This window comes from Salvelinus sp. IW2-2015, unplaced genomic scaffold, assembly GCF_002910315.2.
Source record: "Salvelinus sp. IW2-2015 unplaced genomic scaffold, ASM291031v2 Un_scaffold3311, whole genome shotgun sequence".
NCBI lineage: Eukaryota > Metazoa > Chordata > Actinopteri > Salmoniformes > Salmonidae > Salvelinus > Salvelinus sp. IW2-2015.
Window position 1 is genome coordinate 46,019 of NW_019944595.1, and position 20,750 is coordinate 66,768.

At 46.0% G+C, this 20,750-nt stretch overlaps 1 protein-coding gene and 1 pseudogene across 1 annotated transcript in view; both read left to right on the plus strand.

The window, feature by feature from the left end:
* LOC112075643 (myosin-9) overlaps positions 1-13,560 on the plus strand; it is a 31,008-nt gene extending 17,448 nt beyond the window's left edge. Inside the window, exons 7-38 of the mRNA XM_070440991.1 lie at positions 266-358; positions 479-542; positions 995-1,093; positions 1,168-1,311; positions 1,395-1,490; positions 1,715-1,986; positions 2,262-2,435; positions 2,701-2,874; positions 2,995-3,109; positions 4,282-4,471; positions 4,642-4,645; positions 5,444-5,452; positions 5,698-5,717; positions 5,969-6,083; positions 6,539-6,668; positions 6,740-6,911; positions 7,114-7,326; positions 7,579-7,723; positions 7,835-8,041; positions 8,149-8,253; positions 8,376-8,528; positions 8,667-8,915; positions 9,859-10,071; positions 10,207-10,419; positions 10,539-10,700; positions 10,836-10,964; positions 11,252-11,340; positions 11,462-11,585; positions 11,697-11,905; positions 12,102-12,210; positions 12,446-12,618; positions 12,870-13,560. Of these exons, the coding sequence (XP_070297092.1) occupies positions 266-358; positions 479-542; positions 995-1,093; positions 1,168-1,311; positions 1,395-1,490; positions 1,715-1,986; positions 2,262-2,435; positions 2,701-2,874; positions 2,995-3,109; positions 4,282-4,471; positions 4,642-4,645; positions 5,444-5,452; positions 5,698-5,717; positions 5,969-6,083; positions 6,539-6,668; positions 6,740-6,911; positions 7,114-7,326; positions 7,579-7,723; positions 7,835-8,041; positions 8,149-8,253; positions 8,376-8,528; positions 8,667-8,915; positions 9,859-10,071; positions 10,207-10,419; positions 10,539-10,700; positions 10,836-10,964; positions 11,252-11,340; positions 11,462-11,585; positions 11,697-11,905; positions 12,102-12,210; positions 12,446-12,618; positions 12,870-12,978 (4,473 nt within the window). The 3' untranslated portion in view covers positions 12,979-13,560. The remainder of the gene's footprint in view (positions 1-265; positions 359-478; positions 543-994; positions 1,094-1,167; positions 1,312-1,394; positions 1,491-1,714; positions 1,987-2,261; positions 2,436-2,700; positions 2,875-2,994; positions 3,110-4,281; positions 4,472-4,641; positions 4,646-5,443; positions 5,453-5,697; positions 5,718-5,968; positions 6,084-6,538; positions 6,669-6,739; positions 6,912-7,113; positions 7,327-7,578; positions 7,724-7,834; positions 8,042-8,148; positions 8,254-8,375; positions 8,529-8,666; positions 8,916-9,858; positions 10,072-10,206; positions 10,420-10,538; positions 10,701-10,835; positions 10,965-11,251; positions 11,341-11,461; positions 11,586-11,696; positions 11,906-12,101; positions 12,211-12,445; positions 12,619-12,869) is intronic.
* A 1,383-nt stretch (positions 13,561-14,943) lies between these two features.
* Positions 14,944-20,563, plus strand: LOC111980499 (mitochondrial glycine transporter B-like; annotated as a pseudogene).
* Positions 20,564-20,750: the final 187 nt, after the last annotated feature.

Below are 20,750 nucleotides of genomic sequence, written 5' to 3' on the forward strand. Positions count from 1 at the left end.
YAAATCCTCACAATGAAGTGAAACTAGAGTAAATGAAAAGCAGATGACTGTCGTTCACAATGCGTGACTATGAATCATCCATTGGAATCACCAAAGGTATTCACAGTTTGATCCCACTGCTGAGAAATGACAAATGGTATGTCCTGTTGATGTCACTATAGAATTTGCATTAATCTAGATGCGTCCTTATAAGGAGGTGGTGGTTTAAAGAATCCAATGGGATAAAGTCATTGGTTGATGGCGAGGTTCTGTGTTTGTCCTCTAGGGTGAGCTGGAGAAGCAGCTGCTGCAAGCTAACCCCATCCTGGAGGCCTTTGGAAACGGCAAGACTGTCAAGAACGACAACTCCTCCCGATTCGTAAGACCTTTTTATAATCTCTTAGTGATGCTTGTGGTTTGACATCAATTTATAATTTTTTTTCTGTTGGACAAGTTTTTCTTGCTTCCTTAGTCATTCACTATGTACTCTCTCTCCCAGGGAAAATTCATCAGGATTAACTTCGACGTCAACGGATACATCGTGGGGGCCAACATTGAAACCTGTATCCTTCATACTATGTTAACCACAATGAAATTCACTCCCTCATTTGAAATATACAATAGTTTGGGGTCCTGAGTGGTGCAGCYGTCTAAGGCACTGCATCTCAGTCCTAGAGGCATCACTACAGACAACCCTGGTTCAAATCCAGGCTGTATCATAACTGGCCGTGATTGGAAGTCCCATAGGGCGGCGCACAATTGGCCCAACGTCATCCAGGCTAGGGTTTGGCCGGTGTAGGCCGTCGTTGTAAATAAGAATTTGTTCGTAACTGACTTGCCTWGTTAAATAAAGGTTTTAAAAAATTCCCTAGGCTATAGATTGAAGTGTAGTTTAACTCCAGACACCTCTCGGTTAGTCTTTACAGGAAACTAGTAAGTCACACACACTTGCCCCYGCCAGCAGAAGCTCACAATCCAGTCTGAATGAGTGGRTCCTTGACGGTCTAACCACCAGACCTGCTGGAAAAGTCCCGTGCCATCCGCCAGGCCAAAGACGAGAGGACCTTCCATGTCTTCTATTACATGCTCACTGGTGCTGGAGACAAACTGCGCTGTAAGCCTCCTTTCACCTTTATCAAGTACAGCTAACTGTGCGTATCAGATGTAATAACTCTGTGCTCCCCTCAGCCGAGCTGTGTCTGGAGGGCTACAACAGCTACCGCTTCCTGGTCAATGGAAACGTGACCATCCCTGGCCAGCAGGACAAGGACCTGTTCACCGAGACCRTGGAGGCCTTTAGGATCATGGGCATTCCAGAGGACGAGCAGATTGGTGAGTGGGAGGACGGGACACACTACCCTCTCACTGGTTTATTTTGGAGGGGTGTGACTCTAACCTCTGGTCTCCTCATGCAGGTCTGCTGAAGGTGGTGTCTTCCGTGCTCCAGCTGGGCAACATGAGCTTTAAGAAGGAGCGCCATTCAGACCAGGCCTCCATGCCTGACGACACGGGTACAGCAAACCTTTATGTGGGCTGGTTTGATCCTAAAAAGGAGATCATAGTATCTGTCAATTACACTCTACTGACCAGCAGATTATACACTTCAGTCCACCAGAATTATTTTTTATTTCAAAGTCTAGTTCCATGCACTGCTGTAGGCATCAAACTGTTATTCCCTGGGGGGATCCCTCCCTCTCAACCTCATCTCTCCGTCCCCCATCCCTCCATGTCACAGCTGCTCAGAAGGTGTGCCACCTGATGGGCATGAGCGTGACAGACTTCACCCGTGCCATCCTGTCCCCCCGTATCAAGGTGGGCAGGGACTACGTGCAGAAGGCCCAGACCCAGGAACAGGCTGAGTTTGCAGTGGAGGCCCTGGCCAAGGCCACCTATGAGAGGATGTTCCGCTGGCTGGTGATGAGGATAAACAAGGCCCTGGACAAGACCAAGAGACAGGGAGCCTCCTTCATCGGCATCCTGGACATTGCTGGCTTTGAGATCTTTGAGGTAAACTGGAGTGGGGGAAAGACCAAAGCGATTACAATGTTTTGAGTAAGACCCAYAGGGTATATTTGTTTAAAGTGATCTCTCGCAATCTCCACTTATCTAGAAAGACAGAATGGAGGTGAAATTTGGGTGGATGCCTACAGGGAATCTATTTTCACCTGTCTAGTTCTTTCACATCACTGCAGATTAGGAAAAGGGGACAAATAGACACTTGAGCCACTTAGTTTCTGTTCATGATGGTGAATGCACTTTCTGACAATTTCTTTCTCRTCTAGCTGAACTCATTTGAGCAGCTGTGCATCAACTACACCAATGAGAAGCTGCAGCAGCTGTTCAACCACACCATGTTCATCCTGGAGCAGGAGGAGTACCAGAGGGAGGGCATCGAGTGGAGCTTCATCGACTTCGGCCTGGACCTGCAGCCCTGCATCGACCTCATCGAGAAGCCTGTGAGTCTACCCCTATGACCCTTTGTATCTCCCTACCTTTAATCATGTACTGTATACTCCCTTTCTCACTCCACCCTTCCCTGTATGTACCTCCTGGTTAACCTCTCACTTCCTACAGTCTCATCCCTTTCTCCCAGATCTCTCTCCACCTGCCACCTCTTTTTATCTCTTTCCCCTCCCTCCATCTTTCAGTTCAGTCCCATGCAATGCTGCACCTCCAGGCTCCCTGGTCTCCCTGTAAGCCTTGTTCTCTGCTCTCCCTCAGGCTAGCCCCCCTGGTATCCTGGCCCTTTTGGATGAGGAGTGCTGGTTCCCCAAAGCCACTGACAAGAGCTTTGTGGAGAAGGTCCTGCAGGAGCAGGGCACCCACTCCAAGTTCCACAAGCCCAAGAAACTGAAAGATGAGGCTGACTTCTGCATCATTCACTACGCCGGCAAGGTAAACGGACCAGTAATGAAGGCGAAGTTTAGACTCTGCTTAAACTGTGTGCCCTTGGACATCATGTCCCAGGCAAACCTTGTGTAATACTATTGTCTATATGGTGTGCCGTCTCCTCAGGTGGACTACAAGGCTGACGAGTGGCTGATGAAGAACATGGACCCTCTGAACGACAACGTGGCCACGCTGCTCAACCAGTCCACTGACAAGTTTGTGTCTGAACTGTGGAAGGACGGTGAGTGCAGCCAATGATATGGAGTTAGCAACCAGAAAGAAGAACAGACTTAAGTGGATTAACCTTCATGCTGGGAATTGCTGCTATGTTTTCAGTGAAGGGTCTCTTCCTGTCTCATATCCACTTTTCTCTCTTGTCTCGTATCCAATGTCTGGTGTCTGGACCTTTGTTCTTACCCGTTCACTCTGTTTTGATTTCTATCCATCTGTTCCTCTGTATGGCCCATTTTTGTCTGTTATTCTCCCTCTTACTGGGTCTCAGAGGTACAGAGGTCTCAGAGAGCTTATTTTTATCAGCGTTTTCCTTTTCTCCACTCAGATTCAGGTGACTTTCTTTTTCATAATTTCAGTCTCCTTTATTTACTCATTCTGCTCATCCTTCTCTTCACTCTAATATGAACCTTTCCCTCATCTCAGCATCAACTGCCTATGTTTTTATCCTGTACTCATACCCTGTTTTCCCTGTGGCTCAATGTTGATTTATCAGATCTATTTTTACAAGGGGTTGTAATGACCGTCCCCCAGCTCTGAGTGCAGTGAGATCTACCACTTGTTGCACTTTCATTGGACTCTCCTCTCTCCCTCTGTGTAATAGTGTGGTTTGGGACCCCTGGTGTTGCTCATGGGTACTGCAGCAATGGGTATATACTGCATGGGTTTGGTTCCGTCGTCACCAATAAAAACATGCCCACAAATGCACAGTTTGTCACAAACATTGATTTCCACATATGTCAGTTCGCACCACACATTTGACATATTAAGATGGTCGCATAGTGTAAGCAGTTAGGTGTACACACACCCACACACACCCWTCACTCACTGCATCGAGTTGCGTCTCATTCTAGTGTGATCCCCCTCCCCCCACGCTTCACTGGCATTTTGTGACCCCTCTCATTCCCCAAATCCCCCTTCCTACTGTATTTGTCTTCTCTGCATTGATGCAGTATTGTGGTGTCACTGGTTTTGAACCCGTCAGTCATCTCTCTKGCCATCCCCCATGGAGAGATGGGATCCCCTCATCACCATTATACTCTGCTTCATGTGTTTTATGTTGTGGTTTGTTTTCACTGTGTGGAGTTTGCCTGGTTAGATATTKAAAAATGTGAAAGCCTCTTGTCTCACGTCAACCTTTCTCCTCTCCTCTTTTTCTTCTCCGTCTTCATCCCTTCTCAGTGGATCGTATCGTGGGCCTGGATAAGGTTGCAGGGATGTCTGAGATGCCTGGTGCCTTTAAGACCCGTAAGGGCATGTTCCGCACGGTGGGCCAGCTTTACAAGGAGCAGCTGTCCAAGCTCATGGCCACTCTGAGGAACACCAACCCAACTTCGTCGCTGCAGTGCCATCCCCAAGACCACGAGAAGAGGTACCAGTGATCAACTCACCAGTGAAACCATCCAAACAATAGTTTCTCTCAAGATGCCCTCAACACCATTACGCATCATCGGCACCCCAGCTTGATGCTTAGTGGTGTTATCTTTGGCAGCTTTTTTTATTTAACATCTAAACATGTTCCCTTTCTTCCTCCCTTTACAGGCTGGTAAGCTTAGACCCCACCTGGTTCTGGACAGCTTGAGGTGTAGTGGTGTTCTGAGGGGGATCGTGCAGACCGTTCCAGATCGTACTTTCCCAGACGTATTGATCCAAGTCAGAGTACTGTATCACTCGCATTGTGCTGTACTCCATCAGCTCGATTTCGAAACCAAGTTCCCCCAACTTAAACCTCTAATTATTTGGTTTCATCATGCTTGTGTATGTTGCTTTTAGTGAGGTTGAGTCCAACGGGATGTGATCCCATGCATATACCTTTTGTCTCATCTATCAAGGTATGAAATCCCTACACTCCTTTCAACTCCAATGCCCAACGGGACTTCAATGGATGGCAAAACAGGCCTGTGTGCTCATGGTAAGAGAGAAGGGGCATTATTTATCTTGGTTCCTACCATTACATTGTCACTCATTTTAGAATGAAGAGATGAAGTGTTGTCAGTTTACGTGAAGTTGTATACAACCATCACGCCTCCATGTCAGATGAAAAAGCCTGGATGCTGGAGGTCCAGACCTGTTCAAGGATTGGTCAGAGTGAAGGTGTTCTTCAGGGCTGGAGTGCTAGGCTCACGGCATGGAGGAGAGAAGAGAGACAGTGAAGATCACTGATGTCATCAAATGCAGCTTCCAGGCTGGTTGCAGCGAGCTACGTGGCCCGCAAGTAGGAGCACCCCCTGACTCCAACTGTCCTATTCAATATGGCTTGGCAGTGAACGTTCTGAATTCATGTTCTTAACTGGTTGAGAAGAATTACCAAGTGGTTTCTCGTCTCTCCGCTTGCTCTCTGCAGGCCTTTGCAGTAAGAACAGCAAGCAGCTGACTGAGCATGAAGGATGATCCAGAGAGAACTGTTTATAGCCTACCTCAACTCAGGAAACTGGCAGTGGTGGAGACTCTTCGCCAAGGGTCCACATTATAGCTTATTGTCTCTATCATGTTCCTATACTAATGCTAACTCGATCTGAGACAAAACCCGCGGGAATACTGACGTACAAACTGCCTTTCTTCTTATCTCCCTTCTGAACTGTCCCATCTCACCCCCAGGTGGAAGCCCTGCTTGACAGGTGAGCAAGGCAGGTATTGAGGAGAAATTTGCAGGCCAAGGATAGATGAGCTGAGCAAAGACGTGTAGGAGAGGCAGGAGTCTGCTGAGTCGAATACAGCTGCAGGAGAATGGAGGTCAAAAGCACCAGTGGTACGATGGAGGACGCTCCATTCAGCTGAAACAGCCCTGAAGTGACATGTTGATTATTGCTCAAAGCTACTTGAAAATGCATTCTTGAATCCGTAACACATATTGTTTCTGTCTCCCCAGTTTGAGTGCCGAGAAGCAGGCCCTGCAGGAGCAGCTGCAGCGCGCGAGACGGAGTTGTGTGCCGAGGCTGAGGAGAATGGAGATCCGCGTCTGGCCACTGAAGACAGGCGCTGAGGTCCTTCCTTGACCTGGAAGGCCAGAGTGGGTGGAGAGGAGGAGAGAGCCACACATTCTGCAACAGAGAAAGAAGAAAAGAGAATGCCTCTGGGCAACGGACCATCACAGTGAGGACCAACACACAAACCAACACACACTTTGTGTGCAGCCATGGCGGTACAACACTGTAGCTGAACTCTTTCCCCTCCTGTGTGTGTGTAGGACCTGGAGCCAGCAGAGTTCGCGCATGAGGAGGAGAGCTGCCAGGCCAGAGACTTGCTCAGCTGGAGAAGGTGACCACAGACCTCCAAGCTGAAGAAGATCGAGGAGGCACGTTGGTTCTGGAAGACCCAGAACACAAACTCATGAAGGTTTTCTCGTATCAACCAAATATAGGCAGAATGGGTGTATGGTATAGGAAATCGAATTGGATGTTTGTGAACTCCTGGTTGTGTTGGTGTGTTGATCTCACAGGAGAAACAGCTCAATGGAGGAGACCAGTACTCTTGCGATATCACCTCTAACCTGACTGAGGAGGAGGAGAAGTCCAAGAGCCTTCAGAAACTCAAGAACAAACACGAGGCCATGATCACTGACCTAGAGGGTAGGTGGAGCACACACCATGTTGACCAAGTTGCTRWTATTTCTCCWTAACACTTTCTCCTTCTCTATTAGACCGCCTGCGCAGGGAGGAGAAGGGCCGTCAGGAGCTGGAGAAGAACCGGCGTAAGCTGGAGGGAGACTCTACTGATCTCCTTGACCAGATAGCTGAGCTGCAGGCCCAGATCGCTGAGCTCCGCGCCCAGCTGGCCAAGAAGGAGGAGGAGCTGCAGGCAGCCCTGGCCAGGTGGGATCTCTGCAATCAATCACATACATACATACATACATACATACATACATACATACATACATACATACATACATACATACATACATACATACATACATACATACATACATGGTGGCTTTAGTGTGATCACTCTGTAAATTGTATTTTCATGGCATAATGAATGTTATTACACCCTCCATTTTCCTCCTCCTCCCCTCAGGATTGAGGAGGAGGCAGCCCAGAAGAACTTGGCCCAAAAGAAGATCCGGGAGATGGAAGCCCAGCTGTCTGAGCTGCAGGAGGACCTGGAGCTAGAGAGGGCTGCACGCACCAAYGCTGAGAAGAACCGCAGGGACCTGGGAGAGGAGCTGGAGGCCCTCAAGACTGAGCTGGAGGACACACTGGACTCCACCGCTGCCCAGCAAGAGCTCAGGTACTGACACCCGGAGGAGATAAGTTACATAAGTTTCAATGAAACTGCTTTATTGTGAAATAAGATGACACACAGTGGATGCTATTTAGATGCCTTCATGTTGACTTTCTAGAAAAATGATTTCATGAGTTGATGACAATTCTCAGATTCTCAKATTCCATTATTTTCCTTGATTCCCAGTATTTAGCTTAGCTCACAATCTGACAATTTCCAATTCCCTCTTTCCTTCGTTTCTCTACTTCTGTCTGTCAGGACAAAGCGTGAGACTGAGGTGAACCAGCTGAAGAAGGTTCTAGAGGATGAAGCCAAGGTCCACGAGCAGCAGGTGCTGGAGATGAGACTGAAACAAAGCCAGGCCTTCGACGAGCTCAACGAGCAACTGGAGCAGGCCAAGAGAGTGAGAGAGATAGATATATATATATATACACACACACCCTCAAGAATTCCTGTGTATTACAGTATCTGTACATGCACTGACCCCTGGTGTTCTGTACCCCTCCCCTAACAGAACAAGGTGTCGGTGGACAAGACTAAGCAGGCCCTGGAGAGTGAGCGTAACGAGCTGGCCATTGAGCTGCAGACCCTGATGCAGGGGAAAGGAGACTCTGAGCACCGCAGGAAGAAGGCTGAGGGCCAGGTCCAAGAGCTACAGGTCAAACACGGAGAGAGCGAGCGCCAGAGGATTGAGCTGGCAGAYAGAGTGGCCAAGATGCAGGTARAGTACRATTAATRTCKTTTCYGGTAKGATTTGGAGCATYTGGCCTGTACACTAGCTGTAAGGCCCATGTTGATGACTATTTTGGTTCTTGTGTTCCTCCCCAGGCTGAGTTGGAGACTGTCAATGGCTTGCTCAGTGAGGTGGAGGGTAAGTCCATCAAAGCGTCCAAGGACTGCTCTACTGTGGGGTCTCAGCTGCAGGATGTGCAGGTACAGTACTCCATAGACTACAACAGATCCAYGTATTCAATATTGCACTAGTTTTGTCATGGTTGTAAAAGCTCAGTCATTAAGCTGCTATAACTGTGCCGGTCTTTCTCTTCTACCTACAGGAGCTGCTCCAGGAGGAGACTCGTCAGAAGCTGTCCATGGGCACTCGTCTGCGTCAGCTGGAGGATGAACAGAACACTCTGAGAGAACAGCTGGAGGAGGAGGAGGAGGGCAAGAGGAATGTGGAGAAGCAGCTGCTCACCGTGCAGGCTCAGGTATACACACTTACAGCAACATACACCTTAACATTGGATTGATGCAAATGTGCTATTAGAATGTTTTTGTTCAACACATCACTAGAACCATAAACCGCACCACAGAATGTTTGAGTGACAAGCGGTGTCCCCCTATAGTTGGCAGAGATTAAGAAGAAGTCTGAGCAGGAGGCGGGCTGTCTGGAGAGCGCAGAGGAGGGGAAGAAGAGGCTGCAGAGGGACCTGGAGGGMCTCGGCCAGCGGATGGAGGAGAAGTGCAGTGCCTTTGAGAAACTGGACAAGACCAAGACTCGTCTGCAGCAGGAGCTGGATGACATGGTGGTGGACCAGGACCACCTCAGACAGATCGTAACCAACCTGGAGAAGAAGCAGAAGAAGTTCGACCAGGTTAGTAGTAACACTAGCTAGGTTTCCATCTAATTGGTGGCAGATTTTCATGCAAATATTCAAAAATCTGCATAAAAACAATCTGCATTTTACCAGCAGAGATGTTTCCACCAAATTGACTTGTTGTGAATAAAAGGCTGTACGGGACGACATGGTGCACATAAAAATAACTTTTGTGGGTAAATTCCCATGTACCGAGGGAAACAAAGAAAGTTCCGTTAAATGGGTTTCCTTGGCATTTTCAACTCTAATGGTTTTGTCCTCATTTTTGGGGGGGCGTTATATAACGAATGTGCCCGCTCTGGCCTTGATACGGGCGCTTTAGCCTACAGCTCGCAGATACAGTGCGGGTAAGCTGCCTACAAAAGGTTATTATGGACAGGAAAGTTAAGATTTTTATTTGTTAAATGGCAGCCAGGCATCGACCATGTCACCAGAATAATAAGAGTAAGACCCTCAATATTTATTGGAAAGGAGCATCAAGRTCATTACTGTGCACTTTCACCACCCTGTGAAATTCATCCCAACTTATTTAATCTAACCTAGTAAACTGTATGCTTTCCTGAGTCATAGTGGGASGACCACACGTCATCGCGTTACTCCAAGTTTACTTCGATATGCTGGTTACTATATCAATATTTGTGGATAAAGGTGTTTCACCATTTCTCGCATAATTAATTTTAGACACAAAAAGATCACATCTTGTCTAGTGTATTTTGAGTTGTCAACAGATTTGCGGTTTCCATCAGGTCTGTCACTTTTTTTTTTTACCAGACATGTACTCGCATAAAGGTTCTAGGAAACCTAGTTACTGTCCACAATTTAATTCACTCAAACTGGGGGGGTTAAACTAGTTGGAAGGGTTGATTCTGAAGATCTGTAACTATTAGGGAAAAATCTGGGTCTTGAAGTATAGTATGACATTCCTCCATTTTACTTCTAGATGCTGGCTGAGGAGAAGACCATCTCATGCCGCTATGCTGAGGAGAGGGACAAGGCTGAGGCTGAGGCCAGGGAAAAGGAGACCCGGGCCCTGGCTCTGACCCGCGAGCTGGAATCCCTCATTGACATGAAGGATGAGATGGACCGCGCCAACAAGCTGCTCCGTGCTGAGATGGAGGACCTGGTCTCCTCCAAGGACGACGTTGGCAAGAGTGTAAGACAGCCTAGTGTCACTTTTTTTTGGGGGGGGGGGTTGAATTGTTCTAGGTAGAAATCAATTCAAATCCTCTGTTTTCATACTGGTCCCAAAGTCCTATTTCTCATCACAATCTCCACTATTCTCCTTCAGGTACACGAGCTGGAGAAGTCCAAGCGTGGCATGGAGCAGCAGCTGGAGGAGATGAGYACTCAGCTGGAGGAGCTGGAGGACGAGCTGCAGGCCACGGAGGACGCCAAGCTGCGTCTGGAGGTCAACATGCAGGCCATGAAGGCCCAATACGAGAGAGACCTGGCAGGACGAGATGAGATGGGCGAGGAGAAGAAGAGACAGCTGGTCAAACAGGTACACTAGTAGCTACAGGTTTGACTTTGCAGGTAGTGGTTCCTTACTGTGTTATTTGTCCACTGCATGATGGGACATGCAGTCCAGTGATTGAAAGCTTGAATCTCTCTGGTCCTCAGGTGCGGGAGATGGAGTTGGAGTTGGAGGATGAGAGGAAGCAGCGCTCTGTTGCCGTGGCAGCCCGTAAGAAGCTGGAGCTGGACCTGAAGGAGCTGGAGGCAGCCATCGACATGGCCAACAAGAACCGTGATGAGGCCCTCAAACAGCTTAAGAAGCTCCAGGTAACAACCAATTAAATTATCACCAGCTTCTGACTATTGTTTTTATACCATGACCACATTCTATTCTAATCAAGATGCATGCAGATGGTGAATAGTTTGATAGAAATATGCTTTGAACCTCTCCCTCTCCACCAGGCCCAGATGAAGGAGCTGCTGAGGGAGCTGGAGGACACTCGTATGTCCAGAGACGAGATCATGGCCCAGGCCAAGGAGAACGAGAAGAAGCTCAAGAGCATGGAGGCCGACATGATCCAGATGACAGAGGTCAGTCTGCGCTGCTGCTGCCCTTCACCTGACCATCTCACACTAGTCTCTCGTTTTATTCTCACCTGACACCTCGCCCTCCCAAACAATACAAAACCTACTTCTGTAACTCTTTATAAATCCTACTGTGAGAAACTGTATTTGCACATAACTCAAACTTTTGCACAAATCCTCCACTGGAATCATGATTAATGTGGAAAGGTAGTTATGAGAGCTTATCTCAAGTTAGGATTTGTCCCACGCACACGCTTTGGTTCTTACACACACTCTGACACCCCTCCCCCCAGGAGCTGGCTTCTGCAGAGCGTGTAAAGAGACAGGCCCAGCAAGAGAGAGACGAGCTGCAGGATGAGATCAACAACCAGGCCGCCAAGAAGTAGGAACCATTTTCATTTTCTTTCATAACCTACTGTTTATCTCTGCTTCTAATGACCTAAATGTCTATCCCTTCCTCTCTCCCCCTCATCTTTCTTTCCCCCCTTTCCTCTTCCCCTCAGTGCTCTGATTGCGGAGGAGAAAAGGAGACTGGAGGCTCGTATCGCACAGCTGGAGGAGGAGCTGGAGGAGGAGCAGTGTAACACTGAGCTGGTCAACGATAGGCTGAAGAGAGCTCTGCTGCAGGTAGGACAGCCAAGGACGGCAATTGACTTTCATGCCCCATGTGTACAGACTGGGATAGTGTACTTCTAATGATAAGGTGGGTCAGGCAGTTTAACCCCCTGTCTCTGTCAGACTGACCAGATGACTGTGGAGCTGACGGCAGAGCGCAGTACRTCCCAGCGCCTGGAGGGGGCCCGCTCCCAGSWGGAGCGCCAGAACAAGGAGCTGAAGCTGAAGCTGCAGGAGCTGGAGGGAACKGTCAAGTCCAAGTACAAGGCCACTATTGCCGCCCTGGAGGCCAAGATCGCCCAGCTGGAGGAGCAGGTGGACATCGAGACCAGGTGAGTGGGTCTGAGCCTGACCTTAGACCACCTGCATCCTCATTCAGATAACCCACATCTCCTGTGCTCTGCATAATGCATAAAATTACTGAAATTGCAGCATGGGTGAGATCAGATGGTGAAAATCCCACAAGCCATAGAGAAGTTAAGTAGAAGTTTCAGCCTGTCCATGTGACCCAAATGTGTCTTTCCACAGGGAGAGGCAGCAGGCGTCCAAGCTGGTGCGCCGCACAGAGAAGAAGCTAAAGGAGGTCGTCCTCGCGGTGGACGACGAGAGACGCAACACAGAGCAGTACAAAGACCAGGTCAGGGCTCGGAAAACAAGCTTCAACACAAGCCCAACAGCTTTACACCAGCAAACTTAGTCTCTATTTCCCCCTATTTTGAAAGTATGTGAATGATTTAATGGACTACATTTATATAAAGCTTTCACACTACATCTCTTTGTACTTTACATTGTCTTGGAACTCACCCTATCCACCACCTATATGTAGCATCCACCTTGGTACTTGATGCTAATGCTTGTGTGTGTGTACACAGTCGGACAAGCTGAACTCTCGTATGAAGCAGCTGAAGAGGCAGCTTGAGGAGTCTGAGGAGGAGGCCCAAAGAGCCAACGCCAACCGAAGGAAACTGCAAAGGGAGCTGGAGGACGCCACCGAGTCAGCTGATGCCATGAACCGCGAAGTCAGCACCCTCAAGAGCAAGCTCAGGTACGTACACCTCCATTCCCCAACRGGACTAAATGCTAATGCACTGACTCGGTTGTAAATGAAYCCMTCTGTACAAGCAKCCTACACAGCATACTTGCATTTACAATGTATGTTTCAATCACATTCCCTCTGAGGATATATGATCAGTAATGTAGCAGAGGGCCTCTTTTTTTTGGCCCTCCATGGTATGTGCTGTGCCCTAGTCACGATCTCTCTGCCTTAATCACTGATCTCTACCATCTCTGTTCCAGGCGTGGGGACCTCCCCTTCACCATGCGCCGCATTGTCAGCCGCGCAGGCATTGAGAGCGATGAGGAGAGCGAGCCCAAGAGCGAGACCCCTGAGCCCAAGCCTGAATGAACAGCCAGTGTTCCCTGCTGTCCATAGGATTGAASTGCAACAGTCATGGAACACACACAAACTCACACATACCACTTAAAGTAACGCATGCACTTAGAGGGACACAAACATCATGATACTGTATGATTTAGAGGCAGTAAATATACTTCACAGCCAAACCTCAGTCTCTCTTTTTAATGGGAGACTTGACAATCTATGTACACTTATATTCCATACAAGCCAATACAACAGTACTTCAGACAATCACCACACTGACATAACTCATACAAACTTGTGGGCCAAATTTATTTTCTCCTGCTTCATTCTCTGGGGAAAAAATTAATGATATTTTTGTAAGGAAACATTCCATTAGAAATAGTCTTTTTTTGGGATCTTTTTCTAACTGAAGCAAGAACYAACGAAATGAAGAAGGATTACTCGAAGGGGACCAAAGTAATATCGCAATCTATAGATTTGTATTTTATGCTAAAGTTTTTATAATGGTTAAGTATGAAAGTACTACACGTCTATTATGGCTCTCGCTCGCTCTCACCTCAGTTTATAATGGAGGTTTATGTGCTCAATTGTACCGTATTAATTTGGCTGCGGATAGTACTTAAAACATGAATATGCTTTTGGGCTTAAGAAAATTATATCTATAGACGCACACACAGAATTAGAGAAACGCATTCATGTACAAACATTTGATTTGTGCTGACAAACATTGTCTTATTTTTGCACTGAGATGTATGACTCTGGATTAGAAATGATAGACCACTGCATTGGTGCATTAAATTGAAGACATTGATAGACGGCAGATGCACTTCAAACAAGAAAAGACTAATTCAGAGTAACTGCAACTGTATTCATGCCAACACACACTAAAGCCTTACAGTCAAATTCTACTGTTCAAGGTTGTTATTTCCTGGATCCACGTATTTCTTTACTACTATCAATGTTTTTATTGATGCGCAGGGCGACGGTTACGGGGTGGTGGGGTACTTTATTACTCACGACACGCTGTATTCTCAGAGCACTGCTTGGCGGGGTATAGGGGTGGTTGAACAGAATAAAGCATGTTGGGATGAGTGGGACGTTGTTAAATTTTGCAGCGCCGTAGTCTAACACATCAKATGATATCCTGATGGCATATTTACTTTCTCTGACAGAAAGATTGGTAAAATGACTCCCTGTTGAAATGCCTGGCCAGGTGTTAATCCCATGTATTTAAGGGATGGGGTGAGGTAGATGAGTGAAGGTGCTTTAGGTCTGGGTGAACTGACCCCTGCAGGCTGTGCTCAGGGTTGCCTTTTTTTCTCACACTGCTGGGAAGTGAGAGGAATTTGTTATTATTAATGATGGATAACAGACAAAGGATCACTCTCTCTTTCTCTCGCACTTGGAAGCAAAAAATAAAAGAGAAAAAAATAAATCTCAACTTTGTACCGTTCATTTTCTCTGCAGCTCTGAAAAATGAAATCTTGAGTTGTGAATTGTTGGTATTATTGCAATAAAGATGGCTTTCTAAACTGCAACCATTGACTCCTGAGAATTTTTATGTCCATATTAAAGGGGCAATCAGCAGTTACTACCTAAAAAAAAATTGTACCTTGCTGCATTATTTTACATTATTTGATTTCTTAAAGAATACAATTTACAAATTCCTTATGAGCATTGTTCAAAGTAAATGTAAACAAACAAATGGCCTCTAAACATGGTTAAAACTAAAAAAGTTATCATGGATGGTCAGTCCTTGCATCCGTGGCTTTGTCTATGAATTTGAGTGGTTACATTCCTCCAGCCCCATCCCTCAGCTGTTTACTGAAACGGGCTGGGATTTCGCGTTAATGTGTCTACTGCTGATTGCCTCTTTAAACTGGCAATACACTAGACTATCTGATCTAATATTGTCCTGTAGTCTTTATTTCTTAGCAACGTGATCTCAGACATGACCACAAGAGGACAGTCTTGACTCTGAAAAAAATCCCAGTTGCAATGGTTCCCCAGGACAAACGGCATAATAAAGCAAGTCTAAACCGGTTTAAACAGAATATTGCACAAGGATGGACAGATTTGGGTGAGAACTGAATGTCGTTTGTATTTTGTGTTAATACAACGGCCTATTGTAAGCTACAATATTTCAGCGAATGGCCCTTGCTTGTTAATCATTATTTAATCAAATAATTACAGATGCCTGTTTCTGTTGATTACATCTTTTGTCCATTCTCCAGTTCAATTATTTGCCCTATGCAATTATAAATGTGAGTTTCCATTCTCATTGTGCACGTTTTATAACTAACTTGTCTTCGGGTTGTGTTCTCATTCTAATTAATAAAAATAATATTAGACGTACGATTCTCGGTATAAATGTTTTGTTGGACTGGGAAACGCTTCTGACAACTATCCTGTTCATGATTGTTAGGGTTTTGTATTAGAGCTTACTATTCGTTGATTCTGGTACTTTCAAATTGGAAACTCAGAGCTCATGTTTCCAAGTCAGAATTGTCAGAGTTTCCTAGTTCCGACTAGCACGAGAACGAGGCATAAACGACAAAATTCCTGCGTGGGAATCCTGAGATGCTTATAGTTCCAAAGAAGATCACTGTAGGCCTCTGTTTAACATGATTGAAAATTATCTAGTGTGAGACCTGTGATAAATGTTGATCATATTTGTTAAAATTAATATAAATATTTTTTAACTACCTTGAATGTTAGTCGACATGTACATTAGAGGTTGACATGGGAGTGCAAATTCATTCCTGTCCGTCTTTCCTGTACTGTCCTGATTCTGCAACAGTTCTATAACCCCGGATCATAATCACTCCTATTCCAGTCCCGTGCTAAGTTTTGGCTGAATGAGTGTGCACCTAGTCATTTAGCGATGTCTGTGTTACATTAACAATAGTCATTCATTGTATTAATCTGTTTCAATGTATATAATGTGTGCTGAGTCACTTGACTCTCTCACAAAATCAGTCACATAGATGTATGCCGATTGAGATGTCTGTCTGTACCCATTTAAAGTAATGTCTTGAAATGCAGAACATATTCCATAAAAAATGTATATCAACATTTAAAGGTCTGGAGTCTGGACACATTATTAAAAACAGTAAAGCACTTTCAAACTTAATTTGGCCACCTGTGCCTCCTCAAAAACTATTGAGAGCATGAGGCTTCAGGGCCCCCTCCACATATACACACATGTTCACACCACACACAGAGACATATACACACACTCACACAGATGTGCACACACACACTCATGAGAAACATGTGCAGCGTGATCAGGGTGTATGTAATGCTAATGTGCTGGGTGGTGATCTTTGATTAGTTAATAAGTAACTGTGTGTCTTAAATGGGAACCATAGTGTGTGTCAGGTGATTCCTACATTGGGTCTGTGCTGTGGTGAGTGCCCCAACCCCTCGGTGGATCAATCAGAGGCAGTGCAGCTCTCCAGTATCTGCTGTAAGGGACACACTGTATCAACATTGCAAAACACCCGTGCTTTAAGTTACAGCCTGTAACATTCTATATCAGTTTTGAAAAGTTATTCTGTCTGTTATGTAATGGATTGTGCAGATGAAATGCCCATTCTTGAAATCTTCACTTGTAATCTCTTGTGCAGGAGCGTTTGGAAAAGTTGAATGGACAGTGGCAGAGTAAGGACTGAGAAAGTGATTCAAAAAGAGGAAAAGACAAAAGAGGATTTTGATCATATAAGGACAACATTATTGGATTGGAATTTATTCTCAACTTTCAAAATAACCATGGAACTGTCTCTGGTGAGTAGGTTTTTTATAGATCATTTAGTATTTGATGGTGAAAGTCTGAAGGACAATAATTCTAGAGTAACTTCAGTGACTGTTGTACATGTACAGTGTTTTATTAATGTGGTTTCGGTGGTCTAAGGGCTTGGGTTATAATATTTAATATCTCAGTTAAGATTTCACATGTATTTTATGTCAGGCTGTGATTTTGGATCAGGGTCACCCAGGACTACTTTCTCAATCCAGCCCCTATGTTAATCACATTACCATCCTGTGACATAGTTGATTGACCCAGTTGTCCTTACCCCTCCTCTAACCTAATGAAAGTTTCAGGACACTTTCATACTATGCACTTTCTCAGGCTGTTCTAGAATATTCTATGTTTTCAAGTTCTCTATTGTCCTCTGCCCTGAAGGTAGGTCAAACTCCGGTATGCCACCTTAAATCTTCATAGACATGCCAAACAAGTGAGCAAGGCTTTGCCAAGCCTCCTCTGTGCCAACACTGCCATTGGTCAGCAAGCCCTGTTGGGGGCTGTTGCCATAGCACCCTCATTAAGGGAGGGACAGGGACATGTTGAGAAAGTGTGGGTTTCTCAGTGAAGTACAGGTTGTCCTTCCCAGTGAAGGAGTACAGGTTGTCAATGTTACATCACAGTACAGGAACTACCAAGTCATTTACCAGAGCTGAGGACATTGAAATGTACTAGAATTCATGCCCAGTGATAAGGAAATAAAAGCACTTTTACACTAGTTCTAGAGCAGCACATACCCTAAGAACATATGCTCTAGAATGTAAACTGTGATAAGTTGTTTTATGGAAGCCAGAACATACAAAAACATGCGCATGCGCTCATACACACACACTGACATTTCCATTGTATGACGCATGGCATTTTGCAGAGATGTGCATTAGCTGGAAGCAGAAAGATGAGGGGTAGAGTAAGAGAAGCAGCATTGAGAGGTTGTGTGTGAGAGAGAGTGGAAACATACGCCAGTGGATTAAGCTGCTTTGTGAAGGGAAACTGAGGAAAGCTTATAGAGAAGTGAAGAGAAGGATGGAGGCTTTTGCCCTGACAACCCACCACAGTTCATAACAGCTTAGCCAGAGAGGGGAAGAAAACAGGGACAAATGCAGGAAAAACAGGATCAGCCACTGAAAAGTAGCCCGGGGAAGGTAGGGATGTGGGCTGTAGGAGGGATGTGTGTGTTGTTTTGTATATTGTGTGTGTGGCGTCTTATTTTTTGTCTGTAATGACAGCAAGTGAAAATTGGAGTGACTGGGTATGGTGTATATGATGCTTTTTCTGCAGCCATCCAGTTCTTTGTTGATGTTTGTGTTGGCAGATTGTTTAGAGAACTAAGCATGCCAATTATGATAATGCATTATAACACATACCTGATGTAGGGTGACACTTGCAGGGAGGGGAATAGTGTGCGTGTTCATGGGTTGGTGCATCTTAGTTTTTCAATGGAGAGTCCTTTGCCCTTTTGCCTGTTCTCTTCGTGGTCCCATGTTAAATTTACACACAATTTTTCAATCATTGCTTTGTGTTGTAGTCACTCATATTCTTGAGTCTGAATGTTTGTTTTTACTACTTGTGTGGGTATTTATGTAATGTGAATTACTGTAGCGAGTGTATGTGCATTTGTCCTATTTCCCAYGACTCACTCCGCCTGGAGCTTTCCATCGTAAACAATCATAAGGCCCATCATGCTTTGGGCTCTCACTGAAGAGCACTCTACCGTGACTGGTGTGTGATCGGTGTTATCACTCTCCCTTCCTCCCCTCTCTGCTTGTCTCTCCCTTCAGGCTCACCCGGCTCTCAAAGCCTTTATGTGTGGCTCTCTCAGTGGAACATGCTCCACCCTGCTCTTCCAGCCTCTGGACCTGGTCAAGACCCGCCTGCAGACCCTTCACAGCAACATGCAGCCTGGGTGAGTAGCCTTCAGCTGGCTCAGTCAATACCTCTACAGCATAGTCCACATACTTCCACATAGTAATCAGGTGAGGTTACGTTTGTAGTAAGTTTTCTGGCTCTAGATTACAGTCTTGTCCTAGACCATGAGACCCACTAGCATTGCATTACTCTATTGACTCGCCTCATTGACTAAGCAATATTGTAGATTGTAGATCTGAACATTGAGAGTCCAAAGAGTCATAAAACTKATGCTGGTTCCACATGGCCCGCATGCTAGTACCAACTCAGTCACGTCAGCTATTTTGAAATGAAGCGTAGTTGCAAAATAACTTTTGGGTCGTTTCATAGGACAGTGTGTTAATACGGCTTTCTCTCTCTTTTACGCTCTTTCAGTTCAGCAAGAGTGGGGATGGTGACTGTGTTCTTAAGTGTTGTACGGACAGAGAAGCTCATAGGACTTTGGAAGGGGGTCTCACCAGTAAGTTGGCCTCTCTTTATGATCAATAATATAAATAGAAACACATCATTGTGTTGAATCTGTGTGTTGAGTATATGACTCTGACAGCATGTCTGCTCTGCTTCCTCCTCCAGTCATTTGTGCGGACCATCCCCGGCGTAGGGATCTACTTCAGCACCTACTACTCTCTGAAGCAGCACTACTTCCTGGAGCAGGGCCCCGGGGCCATGGAGTCTGTGCTGCTGGGAGCTGGGGCCAGGACTGTGGCAGGGGTCTGCATGCTACCTGTCACTGTCATTAAGACTCGCTTTGAGGTATGTTCAGMTAGAGAGACGGAGGGGAGGGGCAGGAAGGAAAAGATAAATACTTTTCTGTATACTGTATGATTACAGTAACTACATGAGTACTGTTTAATGTGTGGGTGTTTACTGTAGTGTCTGTTGTTGTTTCAGAGTGGCAGGTATAACTARGTGAGCGTGGCAGGMGCTTTGCGCAGTGTGTGTCAAACAGAGGGACCCYGAGCTCTGTTCTCAGGGCTGACCGCCACCCTCCTCAGAGATGCTCCCTTCTCAGGCCTCTATGTCATGTTCTACAGCCAGGGCAAGAACACTCTGCCACAGGGTCAGTATCAGGACACCGGACACACACCACACTAATGCTCAACACTAGTATTTGTTTCACTAGTGAGCGATCACTTTGAAATGTCAGTATGGGGACGCCGATGACATAAACATAGAGCAGTAGTACTGGTTACACTAGTAGCCACATTTGATAACTTTGACGTATCTGTCTCAATGTGAATTGTTTGMTGTGGAGTGGAATTTATAGTGTCTCTCTGTTTCTTCCTCCCAGAGATAAGCACGTCTCCCTACMCMCCCCTGGCTAACTTCAGCTGTGGGATTCTGGCCGGGGTCCTGGCTTCCCTGGTCACCCAGCCAGCTGACGTGGTCAAAACCCACGTCCAAGTCAGCCCACATCTGTACAGGAGGACTGCAGATGCTGTGCGATACATTTACAATGTAACTATCTCTCTGGGTATTTTATTGAATACAGCGTTGTCACTATGCTTAGGGCAATAGCACTGTTATAATATACTGACGTTGTTCGTATGTGGGTCAGGCTAAACTGTTGTCWYTATGTGTTTATATACTGATCTCTAGCCTGCACACAGTGTCACACTGTGTAATAAAACATATGGGTTGATTAATAGTAGTTGACATGTGCCATTCTTTCTCTCAGGAGCACGGGTTTCAKGGGTTCTTCCGGGGTGGGGTGCCACGTTCTCTGAGGAGGACCATGATTGCTGCCATGGCATGGACGGTGTATGAACAGCTGATGGCCCGCATGGGGCTCAAGTCCTGAGGAGGGATGACAAAAAGGAGGGATGACAAGAAGAAGGGATGACAAGTCCTGAAGAGAGAGAATGAAATGAGGAACGTGTGTGGACCGAGGAAGAAAGTGAAAGTCAAGTCACCGAGYACAAACCAGMACAGTGAGGAGTGCCCTGGAAGGCACTGCTGTGTTTGTGTCTTAAGACTGCCTAGTTGTGAGAGTGTGCCAATGGACTTCTTCACTGACATACAGTATTCTGCCATAACATTATTAACACATTGCAAAGATATGATACCTCAAGGACTGGTATCCATA